Source organism: Elgaria multicarinata, chromosome 2 (assembly GCF_023053635.1).
Source record: "Elgaria multicarinata webbii isolate HBS135686 ecotype San Diego chromosome 2, rElgMul1.1.pri, whole genome shotgun sequence".
NCBI classification, from domain to species: Eukaryota; Metazoa; Chordata; class Lepidosauria; order Squamata; family Anguidae; genus Elgaria; species Elgaria multicarinata.
The window spans coordinates 134539649-134556105 of NC_086172.1; the positions used below are offsets into that span (position 1 = coordinate 134539649).

Consider the following 16457-nt stretch of genomic DNA (forward strand, 5'->3'; position numbering starts at 1 on the left):
AGCTTATATACATATCTATATCTATATTTATATATATATATATCACAATGAAATTAAAAACAAAACTAAACAGCCAGCAGTAAAACCAGTATCATAAATCATCATGAGAAAAACCATATCTAGAACTGCAGACTAAAAGACATATAAAAGTTTCAATTAAAAAAATGCTCACCAGACTAGAACAGTCTTAACAGCCCACTTAAAACCATAGAATCGTAGAATAGCAGAGTTGGAAGGGGCCTATAACGACATCGAGTCCAACCCTCTGCTCATTGCGGGAATCTACCTTAAAGCATACCTGACAGATGGCTGTCCATCTGCCTCTGGAATGCTTCTAGTGTGGGAGAGCCCACAACCTCCCTAGGTAATTGGTTCCATTGTTGTACTCCTCTAACAGTCGTGAAGTTTTTCCAGATGTCCAGCCGGGATTTGGCTTCCTGTAACTTGAGCCCATTATTCCGTGTCCTGTACTCTGGGATGATTGAGAAGAGATCCTGGCCATCCTCTGTGTGACAACCTTTCAAGTATTTATTTGAAGAGTGCTATCATTTCTCCGCTCAATCTTCTCTTCTCCAGACTAAACATGCCCAGTTCTCTAATGCCCTGCCTTGGGAGGACATTCCAATGTTTAGGGGCCACAACTGAAAAGGCTTTCTCTTGTACCCACCTGATACACTTCTGTTGGCAAAGGGCCAATGAGAACGGCCTAACTGAGAAGACAAGGAAGTTCGCATGAAAGAGGTGATACCTGAAAATGATGATTTTATGCCGTTTTGCTGTTCTTATTTATTTTTAAACGTTTATGAGTACATCTGGGAGCCCTCCCTCTCAGGGTTCAAGGGTGGGATTTAAATGCTCTAAATATGTATTTATTTATTATATTTTTTATCTGCTCAATAACAAACGTTATCTGGGAAGATTACAAACAATTAAAAGTATAAAATACAATACAAAATGACAAATAGCACAGGCATAGACAAATATAACTATATAAAAATAACTGTATAAAAACAGACATAAAATCAAAATAAACGAACAGAGAAATAAAAGTGAGAGGAGGGCTGGTCCACCCGCACTGTATGACAGGGGCAACTCCTCCGGGCAATGCAGGCATAGTGACAGTAGATGACCTGAGGGGAGTTTTTCATCTAAATCCTAATGAATGGTTTACGGCAGTTACAAAAGGCAGAAATGCAAGGAAAATATTACATCTCTCCAGCCGGCCTGCTGAGACTCTGCACCATCCCTTCGCTTTGCCATTGGCTCAGTATCTTTCAATGCTGTTCTCAGTTTCCTCTGGCACTCAGCCCCAACCAATATATTTCCGTGAATGGGAAAGTAGCAACTGTCAGAGGAACAAGTACACTAACAAGATGGCAGTCCTGGTGACAGCAAGCCTATTCAGTGGTTTGAGTTCATGCTAATTTAGAGAAGGTTGCTCCAATGGTAAACCTTATAGAGTTCCTAGGACAGTGGAAGGGGCAGAGTTTGAATTCAAGAACATAAAGAACAGGTGACACACAGCCGTACATGCATGGAATACATCTTCTTGTCTATGTTGAGTAATGGGGCCAGTTCACATGTTACCCATACATAGGTTCTTAAACTCCCACTCCAACTGTTTTTTCCCTCCTCCATTGCCAGTGAGTAGAGATAACATCACCTAGACAGCATGCACACTGCTGGTCAAACTCCCCCCCCTCCGCCCCATTCAGCAACGTGAGCATCCTTGTCACTGATGCAGATTCATCCTAGACAACAGCAGCAGCAAACATGGCCGTACCAGTGAAAACAAACAACGCGTTGCCCCAGCGCCTTCTCTTCTCTCTAGCATTAGCTTCTCTTGCCTGGTCTTCCCCACTTTCAACTGTTCAGGTGAGAGAAGCTGCTTCCAGAGAGAAGGAAAGGAAAGAACATGGGCAAGGGCTTGTTTGTCCTTTCATACAAGAAAAAGCTCAATGCTGCTACTAGGACGAGAGAAAGATGGCAGCGGTAGCTCTAATTCCTGAGTCTATGGGGGTAGTCACTTCCCAGCTAGATAGCAAAAATGAGGATGGAGGGTGGAGAGAGGAATTGAATACCTGTGTTCTCCCATGGGAGGAGATATGCAAACAAGGCAATAGTTTCAATGCAAAAAGAGAAGATTCTTCTTAGAGGATATTACCACTGTTTAGCCTGTTCTAACCAGTTATTTCACTGTTCCCACGCTAAGGTTTACTACAACCCCCGCCCTCATTTATATTTGTGTCTTATCTGGAACGTTTTGCTTCATGTCATGGGACAGGGCTTCTGAAGATATTCATTCAAACATCTAAGTAATTTTTTAACGCTAGTAAAAATGACCCAAACCACATCCATGTAAAGATGATATCATTTAGCAGCAGCTTAATTGGGAGCATGAACACAGGAGACGGTCTTACAGGGCAGCTTTACATATTAAAATAACGCTTTATAATCATATTTAATTTACATTGGGAAAAGGTTACTTAGAGCAGAAATTACTTGGATTGCCATGTGCAGGGATGGTAGTGACCCAGTTGTATGGAAGCGTTCTTTCTGTGTGTCACTCATGCACGGCTGGGTGGAGACTGATTGTGTGGGCATTTCCCAGTGGGTATGCTGATTCCCTGGCTTGGACTTGTGTGATTGGCCACTGCACATGTGTGTGAATGGTTTAAATGTTACCCAGCATAGAGAGAGCCACTCACAGAAAAGAGGCTTCCATCAGGCTTGGGCAGGGTGCAATGCATCCACACGTGCATGCACACACACAAACATACACAGTGGAGGAAGCTTTAACCTTGCCCACATCCCAGTGATCCTGCAAAATACCAGTAGGGTGGGGTGTCAGACTGCTTCGGGGTCACTGGACAGAGGGGGAGAGCCTCCTCCTCTCCCAACAACCCTGACAGGCATCACCACTTCTGCACTGCCACTATTGATGCAAGAGCAGTGATGCTGGCTGGTGGAGAGGGAGGGGAGGGAAGTAGCTTTTCCCATCTCAGCAACCCTGATGGACATAGCTGCTTCTGTGCTGTAGAAGCAGAGACTGCGAGGGAAGGGGGTGGGATTTGGGGGGGCATGGTTTGTGAACTCCTTAGCTAGGGTAATGTTTAAAGGGCTCTTGGTTCTCTAGTGATTTTCTGGGTATTTGTATCCAACTGGCAAAAACAGTCGAGATATCAAGAAATGGTCACTGGAGTTATATCAATGAACAATTCCATACCAAAGCAATAGCAAATAAATGGTCTGATTGGCTGAATTCTTGTTAACTTTCATGTTTTATTCTGGCACAAAGTCTGTTTCAATGGAGAATCAATGCCATCTTTATGAACTCTTTCCTGCCATTTACAGTTCTAAAATATGGAGATTATTTTAAGGGTTCTGAAATTACTGAAGCTCAATTTGAAGTGGTCTAGCCTCAAAAAGCTATGTCGATATATCGTGATTCCAGCTTAACATTGACTTCAACTATGTTGCATCCCTATTCTTATTGTTTGTAATGTGGTTTTACTGTAATAATTTTTATAAGCCACTTTGAAACATTCTTAGGCCTATGAAGAGAACTTTAGCTATTGGGCGGTATAGAAATGTAGTAAATAAATAAGTAAATAAATAAATGAGTGATTATTTTAAAAATAAAATTAGAATACATATTCTCATCTGCTTGCTTTAGGTTTCCCCTAAAAGACACACTATAAATCTTTTAAATAAACAATAAATGCAATAAATTTCCCACTGCATCATAAATATTATTTCCAAACACAAATGCATTTAACAGAACATATTTTCTTTCAGACATGAATACATCTACAGCCGTGTGAAAAAGAAAGTGCACCCTCTTGGAATTGTATGATTTTACATATCAGGACATAATAACAATCATCTGTTCCTTAGCAGGTCTAAAAATTAGGTAAATACAACCTCAGATGAACAACAACACATGACATATTACACCGTGTCATGATTTATTTAACAGAAATAAAGCCAAACTGGAGAAGCCATGTGTGAAAAAGTAAGTACACCTTATGATTCAATAGCTTGTAGAACCACCTTTAGCAACAATAACTTGAAGTAATCGTTTTCTGTATGACTTTATCAGTCTCTCACATGGTTGTGGAGGAATTTTGGCCCACTCTTCTTTACAATGTTGCTTCAGTTCATTGGGGTTTGAGGGCATTTGTTTATGCACAGCTCTCTTAAGGTCCCGCCACAGCATTTCAGTCGGGTTGAGGTCTGGACTTTGACTGGGCCATTGCAACACCTTGATTCTTTTCTTTTTCAGCCATTCTGTTGTAGATTTGCTGGTGTGCTTGGGATCATTGTCCTGTTGCATGACCCAATTTCGTCCAAGCTTTAGCTGTCAGATAGATGGCCTCACATTTGACTCTAGAATACTTTGGTATACAGAGGAGTTCATGGTCGACTCAATGACTGCGAGGTTCCCAGGTCCTGTGGCTGCAAAACAAGCCCAAGTCATCATCCCTCCACCACCGTGCTTGACAGTTGGTATGAGGTGTTTGTGCTGATATGCTGTGTTTGGTTTTCACCAAATGTGGCGCTGTGCATTATGGCCAAACTTCTCCACTTTGGTCTCGTCTGTCCAAAGGACATTGTTTCAGAAGTCTTGTGGTTTGTTCAGACACAACTTTGCAAACCCAAGCCGTGCTGCCACGTTCTTTTTAGAAAGAAGAGGCTTTCTTCTGGCAACCCTTCCAAACAAACCATACTTGTTCAGTCTTTTTCTAATTGTACTGTCATGAACTTTAACACTTAACATGCTCACTGAGGCCTGTAGAGTCTGAGATGTAACTCTTGGTTTTTTTGCAATTTCTCTGAGCACTGCACGGTCTGACCTTGGGGTGATTTTGCTGGGACGTCCTCTCCTGGGAAGATTGGCAACAGTCTTGAATGTTTTCCACTTTTGAATCATCTTTCTCACTGTAGAATGATGGACTTTAAATTGTTTGGAAATGGCCTTATAACCCTTCCCAGATTGATGGGCAGCAGCAATTGCTTCTCTAAGATCATTGCTGATGTCTTTCCTCCTTGGCATTGTGTTAACACACACCTGGACGCTCCAGACCAGCAACTGAAAAAACTTTGGCTTTTATAGAGGTGGTCATACTTTCTGATGATCAATTAATCACGGGCATTTGATTAGCAGCACCTGCCTGCTACTTAGCATCTTAATTTCTATGGAAGCAGTAAGGGTGTACTTACTTTTTCACACATGGCTTCTCCAGTTTGGCTTTATTTCTGTTAAATAAATCATGACATGGTGTAATAGGTCATGGGTTTTTGTTCATCTGAGGTTGTATTTACCTAATTTTTAGAACTGCTAAGGAACAGATGATTGTTATTATGTCCTGATATGTAAAATCATACAATTCCAAGAGGGTGTACTTTCTTTTTCACACGACTATATATAAGGTTTTGAGTACCCTCTTGCATAGGCAATTACTTCTCTTTTGACTTAGCAGAAGAACAAGAATATGGATTTTTATTAATGCCATAAGATAGACATAGTTGTTACCGTTTTATCCCTGAGACGTTCCCCATGTACAAGAAAATCAGCACAGCCATTTTCTTCCTGGTGAATGACTTTGAAAACAGTGACGCAGCTTAGTCCACCCCCTCCAAGTGGTAACCATCCACCACTTGAGTCATCACGGGTCATCACCACAGCTCGCACACGGGCATAACTATTACTGAAAGAGATAAAAGGGGGGGGGGAGAATTAACTTTTCCATTTATTTAGTGAATGTGATTACATTAAGTCAAGTCATAGTACAGTCATTTTCACTATTCAAAACGTTCATGCCTCCAACAAATCTAGTTCATTGCATGGTTCTCAACAATGTTAGGGTGACCATATGGAAAGGAGGACAGGGCTCCTGTAGCTTTAACAGTGGTATAGAAAAGGGAATTTTAGCAGGTGTCATTTGTATGCATGCAGCACCTGGAGAAATTCCCTCTTCATCACAACAGTTAAAGTTGCAGGAGCCCTGTCCTCTTTTGTATCTGGTCACTCTAGTATAGCTACTAGAGTGATGAAGAGGAAATTTCACCAGGTTCTGCATGCATACAAATGCATCTGCTGAAATTCCTTTTTCCATACAACTGTTCTAGATACAGGAGCCCTGTCCCCCTTTTCATATGGTCACACTAAACAATATTTAGTTTGCATTTTGTAATTCTGCCCTCAGTGGCAGTTGGGACCTACCTGGTACTTCCAGTTGAATTGATTATACAACATTTCTGGCTTGTCCAAAAATTTTCAGGAGCGTCGTAATAAGCCCAAACTTAGGTGACTGGGTCTTCAAGAATAGTGTGTGCTCTTAGGGCCTAGTCCTATCGGCAGCTGCTCTTGATAGTACTTATTCAAAAACAGATGTTGAGATGAAAGCCAGACCATTTATTGACTGAAAAAAGTCAAAACACTGTGACAAATCTTGTCTTCCCAAATTTAATATACCAAGTTGGCTGTGATAGTTTTGCATCTGAATGTGTGGCAAGGCAGTATTGCTCAGTACTGGTAACCATGGAAACAGTATCAGCTGAAACAGTCCTGTTGGCATTCAACTATACTCTCTAATTTGGTGAGAAAAGAACGGGCACAGATTGGTTCATAATACTATACCACAGAAAAGCATAAACTAAGTAAATGATCATAATGTTTGCACAGCCACTTCCCCCAGTGGCTGCTTTAGAGCCACATAGCTTCCCTTCTACGCTCTAATGTGGTTCTCCAGTTCTCCAACCATACACAGGAGATGCTGTCTTAGAATTCTTTATCCACCTGGTCAATATTATGTAATAAAGGATACCAAAACAATGCTTAGTTATAATAAAATCCATGCATTTAGACATCCTGTTTCATGGAGTTTGCTAGAATTAGTTCAGTCTTTTTTCTTTACTTTTTAAAAAAGATCATTTCCCCCCCTAACAATGTTTTTTTTTTTCACATACAAAATTGGGTTGGGTTGTAATCCTATGCCCACTCCACTGAACCCAATAGAACTTACGTCTTCAATAAGACACATACAGAATCACTCTTGTAAACCGCCCAGAGAGCTTCGGCTGTGGGACGGTATATAAATGTAATAAATAAATATAATGGCCCAACAATGCTAGAATTAGTTCAGTATTTTTAATATAGCAAAAGCTTTTCTAAATTACCATTTTTCATATGCAAAAGTAGAATAGCTGAAAGCAGAGAGTATACGAGTTAATGGCCTTTTTACTTTCAACAATCCTAAATTTTAAAGGGATGCATAATAATAAATTATTCACAGTCTTTATAATGCGGGGGGGGGATCCATAGTCTTTGTTTCACTCTTGATTTAAACAATCTAAATTTAAATTAATGTCCATTGTGTAACACATGCTTCATTCATTCACTGGCTTCGGATTTCATCAAGGTCTCTTAGGGAATGTCCAGGAAATCTAAAATGCTCATTTGCAGGTTTTAATATATTTCTAGTTTAATAAAGCACCCTTCTTATTTGAAGAGCCCCAAACCACCATGCCAGTTTATAGGGTGGTTGATCATTAAGACAAATACACTGTGCAATTAGCCAACAAGAGTGTAAGATATACATGTATTCGTACAAGAGATTCATTCTGCTGTTAATCATCTGATCCAAGCATGCACTCAAGAGAATCAAGTAAGAGTTTTGGAACAGATTCACACATCAATGTACGCAGCTGATCATGTAAACTGTTGCCATAAAGTACCATCCGATTTGGAAAGATATGAGGTGTTATGAAAATTCTGTATTATATGATAAACACCCATCAGCCTTTGATGCTATAGCCATTGTTGCTTATTTAAATATAGGTAATATTGCCTTTCCCCTTTTTAATATATGGGGTTATTTTCAGAGTAAAATACCTCCAATTCCCCTTAAAAATTGCATTCCTCTCAACTCTGGCCTTTACATGAACCTGTTTTGCCTTCATAATTATCTAGAAGATTATGAGTTTATCTATTGTGTATCAATTCTATATATATATATATATATATATATATATATATGAAGCAAAACTGTGATGTTGTCATAAGTCAGTTTCCAAAGAGTACACTAGAAAAAGCACATCCATCCTGCTTCTCCTTATAGAAAGAGATAGGATTCCCACCTACGAAACTATACAGAGTTTAGTAAGTTTAGTTAGTTTCCAAGTAGAGATTTCCCCCCTCTCTCACACAAAACTAGTATACATCTGACAAAATGCTAGGCTTTGTACATGCTTCTGTCATCATGAATCCAAGAGGAACCTACCACTCCAGAAGAGCAGAAACATGAATCATTGAGCAAACTAAACATTAAAGGCTTTATCATTATGTAAAATTATGTTATACTTTCATTAGGCGTTTCTATTAAGTGTGTGTGTGTGTGTGTGTGTGTGTGTGTGTGTAACAAACAAACAAACTGTAGTAAGCATCTGGGGTTGGTGAGAAAGGAAGAAGAGAAAACTAGCGACAAATCAATTCAACTGTTTGGTTGGGCTATAAAGAAAATTCAAATTTGTACTGAGAGACTGTGTTCTTGACAAATTTCCTTTTGGATTACTTGCCAATGAAGAAAGCATTTTTCTTCTTGTTACTGTACAAAATATTCAAAATTGTGAAACAAAACATTCCACATCTTGGTTTGGAAGCCTCTTCTCTTTAATGAATCTCTCACTGTGGCTGTTGTTACTGCAACCTGGAATTTAAATCTGGAAAGATCAGGGGCCTGCTAGGACAACATTTCATCCCCCCTCTAGGGAGGGCAGGTATGGGCCTCCCTCGCTCTTTCTCAAGCCATGAATACTTAATGACTTCTAGGAAATTCTGCATTCATCTGAAAGCAAATCTCCCTGAACCTGCAACATAAAGGAGTTCTGTATTGTGCAAAGCCAAGATTGATCCCATATTCAAATAAGTGTAAGTTAAACTCCTATGAGACAAGGAGAACTTCAGTTTGACTGAATTGCAGAAAAGAAATCTTGGAAATTTGCCTTGCCATTTTCTACAATTTTCTCCTCTTTCCTCTGTTGCTTCTGCTTGCTCTGTAAACTTAACAGTTATCACCTTCAATTCTTCCATGTCATCAGCTCTTTACATGTTTGCCCCTCTCTCCCAATGAACGATTAGTCCTTGCATAACCAAACCTGGCTCACTCCTCCCATTCAGTACCTTCGTTCAAGCTGTTGTGCAGCTGTCTGCCTCTGAGGGATAAACAAGAGAGTTTTGTAATGTTTCTTTAGGGGGTACTTTTCCTCTGCTTTCCCTTTCTGTTGCAATTCTTCAGTGTTTGACTCCTAGTTCTTTTCTCTCTACACACCATCCTAAGTGATCTCATCAAATCAGTACCATGAATATGCAAATGCCACCCAGCTCTACCTCTCATCTCCAGAGTTTTCCTCGTCCATCCAACCCCACGTCTCCAACGGTCGCTCTGATATTTCTGCCTAGATGATGCATATTTTACTTAAACTGTGTTCATCCAAGCTGCAGCTTCTCATAGAATCATAGAATAGCAGAGTTGGAAGGGGCCTATAAGGCCATCAAGTCCAACCCCTTGCTCAATGCAGGAATCCACCTTAAAGCATCCCTGACAGGTGGTTGTCCAGCTGCCTCTTGATTCCATTGTCGTACTCCTCTAACAGTCAGGACGTTAGAGCACCTCTTAAGTGCTCCTCTCCTCATATATTCACCTAGCCATTGAAAATGTCACCATCCATCCTGCTGAATGGGCCAAAGTCTTACGGGCAGAGACCTGTCCCCCTATTGGGAATGGTGTATGACATGGTGCTGAGGCCTGCAGATGGAGGGGAGAATTGATGGAAATCACCCCCTTTCTAACGTGAATTGAAGAAAAATTTAACATCCAAGTCATAATAAATAAGGAGCAACTAATGAACAAAGATTGCCTCTGCTTTGGATTTACTGGGTTTTAGCAGGTTAAAAACATGTGTTCCATTCTCCTGAGGTCAAAACAAAAACAAAAAACAAAACAAAAAACAAAAAACCGTGCTGGGAAAACAACTAATTCTATTGCAATTATCCTCTGTTATTATGATTATTTATAACATGAAAAACTGCAGTGGATAACACATAGTTTTGAAATTTTATCTCCCCTTCCCCAGAAGACTCAGAAATATTTATGTTAATCTCCTAGTGCTAATATGGGAACCAGTTTGGTCCAACGGATAAAAAATTAGGCTTGGATCTTGGAGGTGCTCAAGTCACACATGTACCATTGAATCACAATATGTACTTGGGCAAATCACTTGCTATATCTCAACTTCTCATCTGTAAAATGGGAATATTAGTCACTTATCTCTCAGGGTTGTTTGGCGGGCAAATATATAAAGAATGTGAAATATTTAGCACAATTTCCAATATATGGAGTCATATACAACTACTTTCAATTGCCAATACACTTGCATGGTTCTTCATTTTAATATTTTTCAAGGAAATTAGATACAATTTTAGTTTTCATTATAAGAACTGAAGTCAAACGTAAATTTCTATCAAACCATTACCAACGCAGAGTTCTAGTCTTGAAGCATTAATCACCTATGACAAGATTCACATCCAAATGCTCACACATCCTTCAGTAATAGACTATCCAGTTAGTTTTTAAATTGTGTGTGTGTAATGTAAAACTACCTTACAGAAACAGCTTAATTTATTACATTTTTATACCGCCCAATAGCCGAAGCTCTCTGGGCGGTACACTCTCTAGGCAGTATGCTATATGGGATCCTTTAAATATTTTGACACACTCACTTCTGGGCCTAGTGTGTCAGTACCAACTTATGATGACTTATGAGCTTTTAGTATCTATCCAATTGATACCAAGGACCCCACTGATGTTTTCCATTCCAACCAAGACACATTGCATTTGTGGACTGTTTAATATGTAGAGCATTAAACAGATTTCCAATCCCTCCCAGGCCAAATACTGCAAACATCAAGCAAATGGGTCAGATGAAAGTACAAGATGTTCCACTAACTGTGGCCCAAATGTACTTTGCCAAAGGGAAATTCTAACCTCTGTCCAACAAAAGACAATCCCCCGAAGAGCAGTCAGATAAACAATCTACTTTTATTTAAGGAAGTAGGAACATTTAAGGAAGAATTATTATTATTATTATTATTTATTTATATAGCACCATCAATGTACATGGTGCTGTACAGATAACACAGTAAATAACAAGACCCTGCCGCATAGGCTTACAATCTAATAAGTTGTAGTAAACAATAAAGAGGGAAGGAGAATGCAAACAGGCACAGGGAAGTGTAAACAGGCACAGGGTAGGGCAAAACCAACAGTGTAAAGTCAGAACAAACTCAATATTTGAAGGCTATAGGGAAAAGAAAAGTTTTGAGCTGAGTCTTAAAAGCAGTGATTGAGTTTGTAGTTCTCAAGTGTTCTGGAAGAGCGTTCCAGGCGTAAGGGGCAGCAGAAGAAAAAGGACGAAGCCGAGTAAGGGAAGTGGAGGTCCTTGGGCAGGCGAGAAGCATGGCATCAGAGGAGCGGAGAGCCCGAGCGGGGCGATAGTGTGAGATGAGAGAGGAGAGATAGGCAGGAGCTAGGCAGTGAAGAGCTTTGAAGGTCAGTAGGATGTGCTTGCTGCCAGCCTGCATCAAGGAGTGAAAGGACACCATACTTTGGGGCAGAAAATCCTTGCATCTTATTGTTAGATTGATAGCTGTTGACAAAATTTATTTATTTATTACATTTTTATACTGCCCAATAGCTGAAGCTCTCTGGGGATCTTAAAATTATTCTAGTTTCCAGTTCAACATTAGACATTTTATTACTATTTTTTTTACAAAGTTCCTAACATTCCACCACATTCTTGTGGCCCTCCAGAAGTTTTGGCCTACAACTCCTATCAGCCCCAGCCAGCATACCCAATGGTGAGGAATCATGGTTGCTGTAGACCAGTGGTTCCCAAACCTTTTCAGGTAACTGCCCCCTTGGTTCCACAAACTCATGCCCAGTGCCCCCTACCCTACACTATAAAAATCATTATTCAGAATAGCGGTTTTCAACAACCCACTAAGGAAGATAATAACAATAAAATTCAAAACAGTAACAATTAAGTGAATATTTATTCAAAATCTGAAGCACCCGCTGCAGGCTTACCGAGGGAAGGAAAAGAGAGCGAACGCGTCTGTTTTGCAGCCAGTGTGGCAGGGCACACCAAGCAGGGTATATCTCTTCATTAGCGTTTTGGTGCTTTTGAAACATTTCAATTCACCGTTAAAAGGACTCTTCTTAAATGGTATTAATACATGTGTGGATTCTTCCCCTATATGGCTTGGGACCAAACTACCTTCTCCCATAAAAAATGTCCCTGGGTTTTAAGACCTTCTAGAGAGGCGCTTCTTGGAAAAGACCACCTCGAGTGCCCCCCTGCTGCCCCTTTGCCTCTTAGTGCCCCCCTGCTGCCCCTTTGCCTCTTAGTGCCCCCCTGCTGCCCCCTTGCCTCTTAACGCCCCCCTATGCAATCCCACTGGTACCTCCCACTTTGGGAACCACTGCTGTGGACCAAAATACCTGGAGGGTCACAAGTTGCCCAGTCCTGTTAGGCTGACCAACAGAACCATGGGCTGAGCTACGTGGCAAGGACTGGCTTTAGTCTCTGTAGTGCCCACTGAGTTCTATGGAGAGACAAAGTAAAGCACTGCACTGTGAGATACAGTTAAGGGGGTTAAAAATTGGGTTTATCAGAGCAGTTCTAGCCCCTATCCCAATGGTGTCCATGAATGCCTACCTTTATTTCCAACTCATAAAAATAACTGACTGTCCATCATTCCATTAGAGAAAAAGCACTAAACCTGCCCACTACCATAAATCTGCCTACCACCATGAACACTGCGTAACTTAGCCACCACCAGTACGGAGCCAATTAGGGTGTGGGTGGGGTGTTTTAGGAAGGCAACACTTATCACCTAGATAAAAATACTTAAACCTTCAATTTAATAGCTCTGTGAGTTTTATTAGCTCAGGAGGTCTCAAAAACAACGGACTGTTCTAACAGAAGTTTCAGAAACAACTATGATAGGCTCACACAATGGGCTTGTATTGTAATGCTCAGATTAATACATAATATTAAAAGGTGGTTCAAGAGGCCTGTGCCACATATCTAATGTACTTTTAATTTTCTATGACCTGAGATGTAACCTCAGGCAGATATAGGAACCCTATTTCCTAAGGTTCCTAGGCAGCTTGGTTGTTCTAGCTTTAAATGTATGTAATTTGATGTAGTTCCCAATTATTGTGTGTTTCTTCAGAAGTCCTATTTCTTGTTGGTTAGTTATCTAACATTTTCTACCTTACAGTTCTTACAATGCCATTACTAATTTCAAAGGTGACACATGGAAGCTAAAAATGCATGTCCAACTGTTAAAGGGCTCTAGTTCTGAGCTTTGCCTAGATGAGAAACTACTTAGTAATAATGTATATGCCTCGAATTAAGGGTGGGATATTAATGTATTAAATAAATTGACTGATTGGTTGACCAATCAATCAAACCTATTTCTAAGTAGTAATATAGGAGATTCATAGTTGAAAAGCCAATATCTCCTTTCTGCTGTGGTTTAAAATAGTAGTGGTATGATATACCAAATAAAAGGGGGATTATAGCACCAGGAGAACATCACATAGAAAGGTTCACTTTAGATGTAACACACACACTTTAGATGTCTGCTCTGATATACCAGGAGGAGATTGGAAGCATCTGCTTTTAGTTTTAAACTAATAATAGTTCCCAGCAACCAATTTCTCACAGTGCCCAACCAGGTGCTTCTGGAAAACCCACGAAGTGCCAATAGTCCTCTTCTGTTGTTGCTTCATGTTGCTTCCATGTAGCAATTACAATTAGAAGCCACTGATAGACTTATGTTCTATTTATTTATTTATTGCATTTTTATAACGCCCAGTAGCCGAAGCTCCCTGGTCAGTTCACATGATTTTAAAGCCTTCTTAGCTAGTGGAAATCACTACATTCTGTGGCAACAAATTCCATAAACTAATTAAGCGCATTGTGAAGTAGGACTTTCATTTGTTTGTCCTGAATCTCTTATCAATCAGTTTGACTGGATGACCCAGAATCCAAGTATTATAAGAAAGGATGAAAAGTCTTTACATATCCACTTTCCCCACACCATGCGTAATTTTATAAACTTCAACAAAGTCTCCCCTTAATTGCCTTTGTTTGAACACCAGACCCCACAAATGTTGTAGCCTCTCCTTGTTAGAAAGCTGATCTCTCATCTGATTGTTTTGGTTGCCCTTTTCTGCATCTTTTCCAGCTCTTCATCAATATCCTTTTTGAATTGTGACCACCAGAACTACATACAGTATTTCAAGCGTGGCCACATCATACAAGAGTGGCAGTTTCATTTTTGATGCCTTTCCTAATTTCAGATCGTTTATGAACAAGTTAATAAGCACTGGTCCTAATGAGATCCTTGGGGGACCCCACTTATTACATCCCTCCATATTCCATAAACAACTTCTTCTCTAATCCCATGTCCTCTTAAATTTACTCAGGAGCCTTTCATGATGAACTTTGTCAAAAGCATTTTGAAAGTATACATCTACTGGCCCACCCTACTACCCACACACTTGTTAACACTCTCAAAAAATTCTAAAAGGTTAGTGAGGCAGGATTTAACTTTACAGAAGCTATGCCATTTCTTCTTCTGCAAGACTTGTGTTATTTGCTTAATCATTTTAAATGCTTCCCACTAATTTATCCAGAAGAGATGTTAAACTAATTGGCCTTTAATATCCTGGATCCTTTTCTAAAAATTAGTGTTTTTAGCAGTCCTCTCATAATTTTCATTAATAATTTTTAGAAACACCCCCCCCAAGTGTTTTCATCAGTTTTCTGGCCTCATTCCCTAGCCTTTTGCAAGCAGCATGATGAGAGTGATTACCTGAATTTTACCTAAGGTTTCCCATCAGCCTGGATAAAGAAATGAGATCAGTGGTATCACCTGAAGTCCAGTTTTAGAGACCACATGAGTCTCAGGGCTAAACGAGACACTTTCCTAAATGTGTAATGCCTAAGTGATTGCTCTTGTGTAAGTACACAGGGCTCCAATCTATTTCAAGACCCCTGTCATCAGTGGGGCGGATATACCTTCCCACCTAATTTTCCCCTTAAATCCCCCCCCCCACATGAGGGCTAAAGAAAGGAAATAAAACCTCCATTGGTTCAATGGAGTCTCCCCCTTCTTAGAGATGGGGAGGCCTGGAAAAACCCCAGAAAAATTCAGAAAAAATGTTTCACCCCATCTTTTTAGAAGCCTTTTTTTGTTTTGTTTTTCTGAAAAATTGGAAAAATTTAAAAAATGAAGAAAAAATGAATTATGGAATGTTTTATTTTAGCATGTTGAATAAAATGTTTAAGACAAGGTGTTCATATATTTACTTCTCCAAATAATTTCTAAAAACTATATACAGTATCAGATTATTATAATTTCTGTGCACCGACGACAAGCAGTTGCAAACTGAGACTACAGCTCTCAAATGCAAGAGGAAGATGCATTTCTGCTGTTAGGTGGCACTGCCACTGAAGCAGAGATTGAAACTGAAAGTGATAGCTATAGCTCAGAAAATGAGTCTGATTAAATTTCATGCATATTCATTGAATCTTGGCGACCCCCCTTTTCTCAGTTCTTTTTATGGGAATGGGTGCTTTATGTCTGCTTGACACTGTGGAGGACTAGTGGAGACATAAATAATTTTCTTTGTTACTAATGTTGATGGTTTCTTCTGGTTGTTGTTTTTTTACATTTTTTTTTGCCTGCGCCTCATAAACTGGCAAAAGCAAAGAGGTTCCTTACAGTTCAGGTGTTCCTTACAGTTCCGGAGCTGGTAGCTCCATTTGTTACAAAAAAATTAAAAAAATTAAAAAGTAAATTCAATTTGTAAGAATTGCTTGAATACACTGTACGTTTAATATACCAAATGTAATTAATTTTATGCCAGACCAACTTGTACATAATTACATTTTATGTTCCTAAAGTAACAAAGTGACTTTCAATCTGTAAAAAGTGCTAATATTGCATTTTCCCCAATTTTTTTTCATTTTTTCCTGAAACCCCACCCCCAGAAAAAAAATCCCCCCCCCCATGGCTTCAAAATTTCCAGAAATTTTACATCTCTGCCTTTTCTTTGGCTCACATGTGAGGGTGGTATACCCCCCCACACATGTGATGATTCAGATCAGGTTTCCACATGCTTATACTAGAGACATTTTAATAGGATCATCTAGATGCTATGTATTTAATCTAGTTTACTCCTCAGCTTTCCCTCTTCTTGGTCTATGTACATTATCACAGACATCTAGGATTGAATGGAAAAAATAAATAACGCATGGTAAATTTGTCTGTTGGTTTCAACTAGGTAGCTACGACCTTATTTCCACCACTTGCATTT

The 16457-nt window shown here is 39.7% G+C and overlaps 1 protein-coding gene across 1 annotated transcript in view; it reads right to left on the minus strand.

Annotated features, from left to right (window-relative positions):
* Positions 1 to 16457, minus strand: part of SPRED1 (sprouty related EVH1 domain containing 1) — an 83625-nt gene that overhangs the window by 27209 nt on the left and 39959 nt on the right. The window contains exon 2 of the mRNA XM_063117749.1: positions 5537 to 5711. Coding sequence (XP_062973819.1) covers positions 5537 to 5711 — 175 coding nt within the window. The remainder of the gene's footprint in view (positions 1 to 5536; positions 5712 to 16457) is intronic.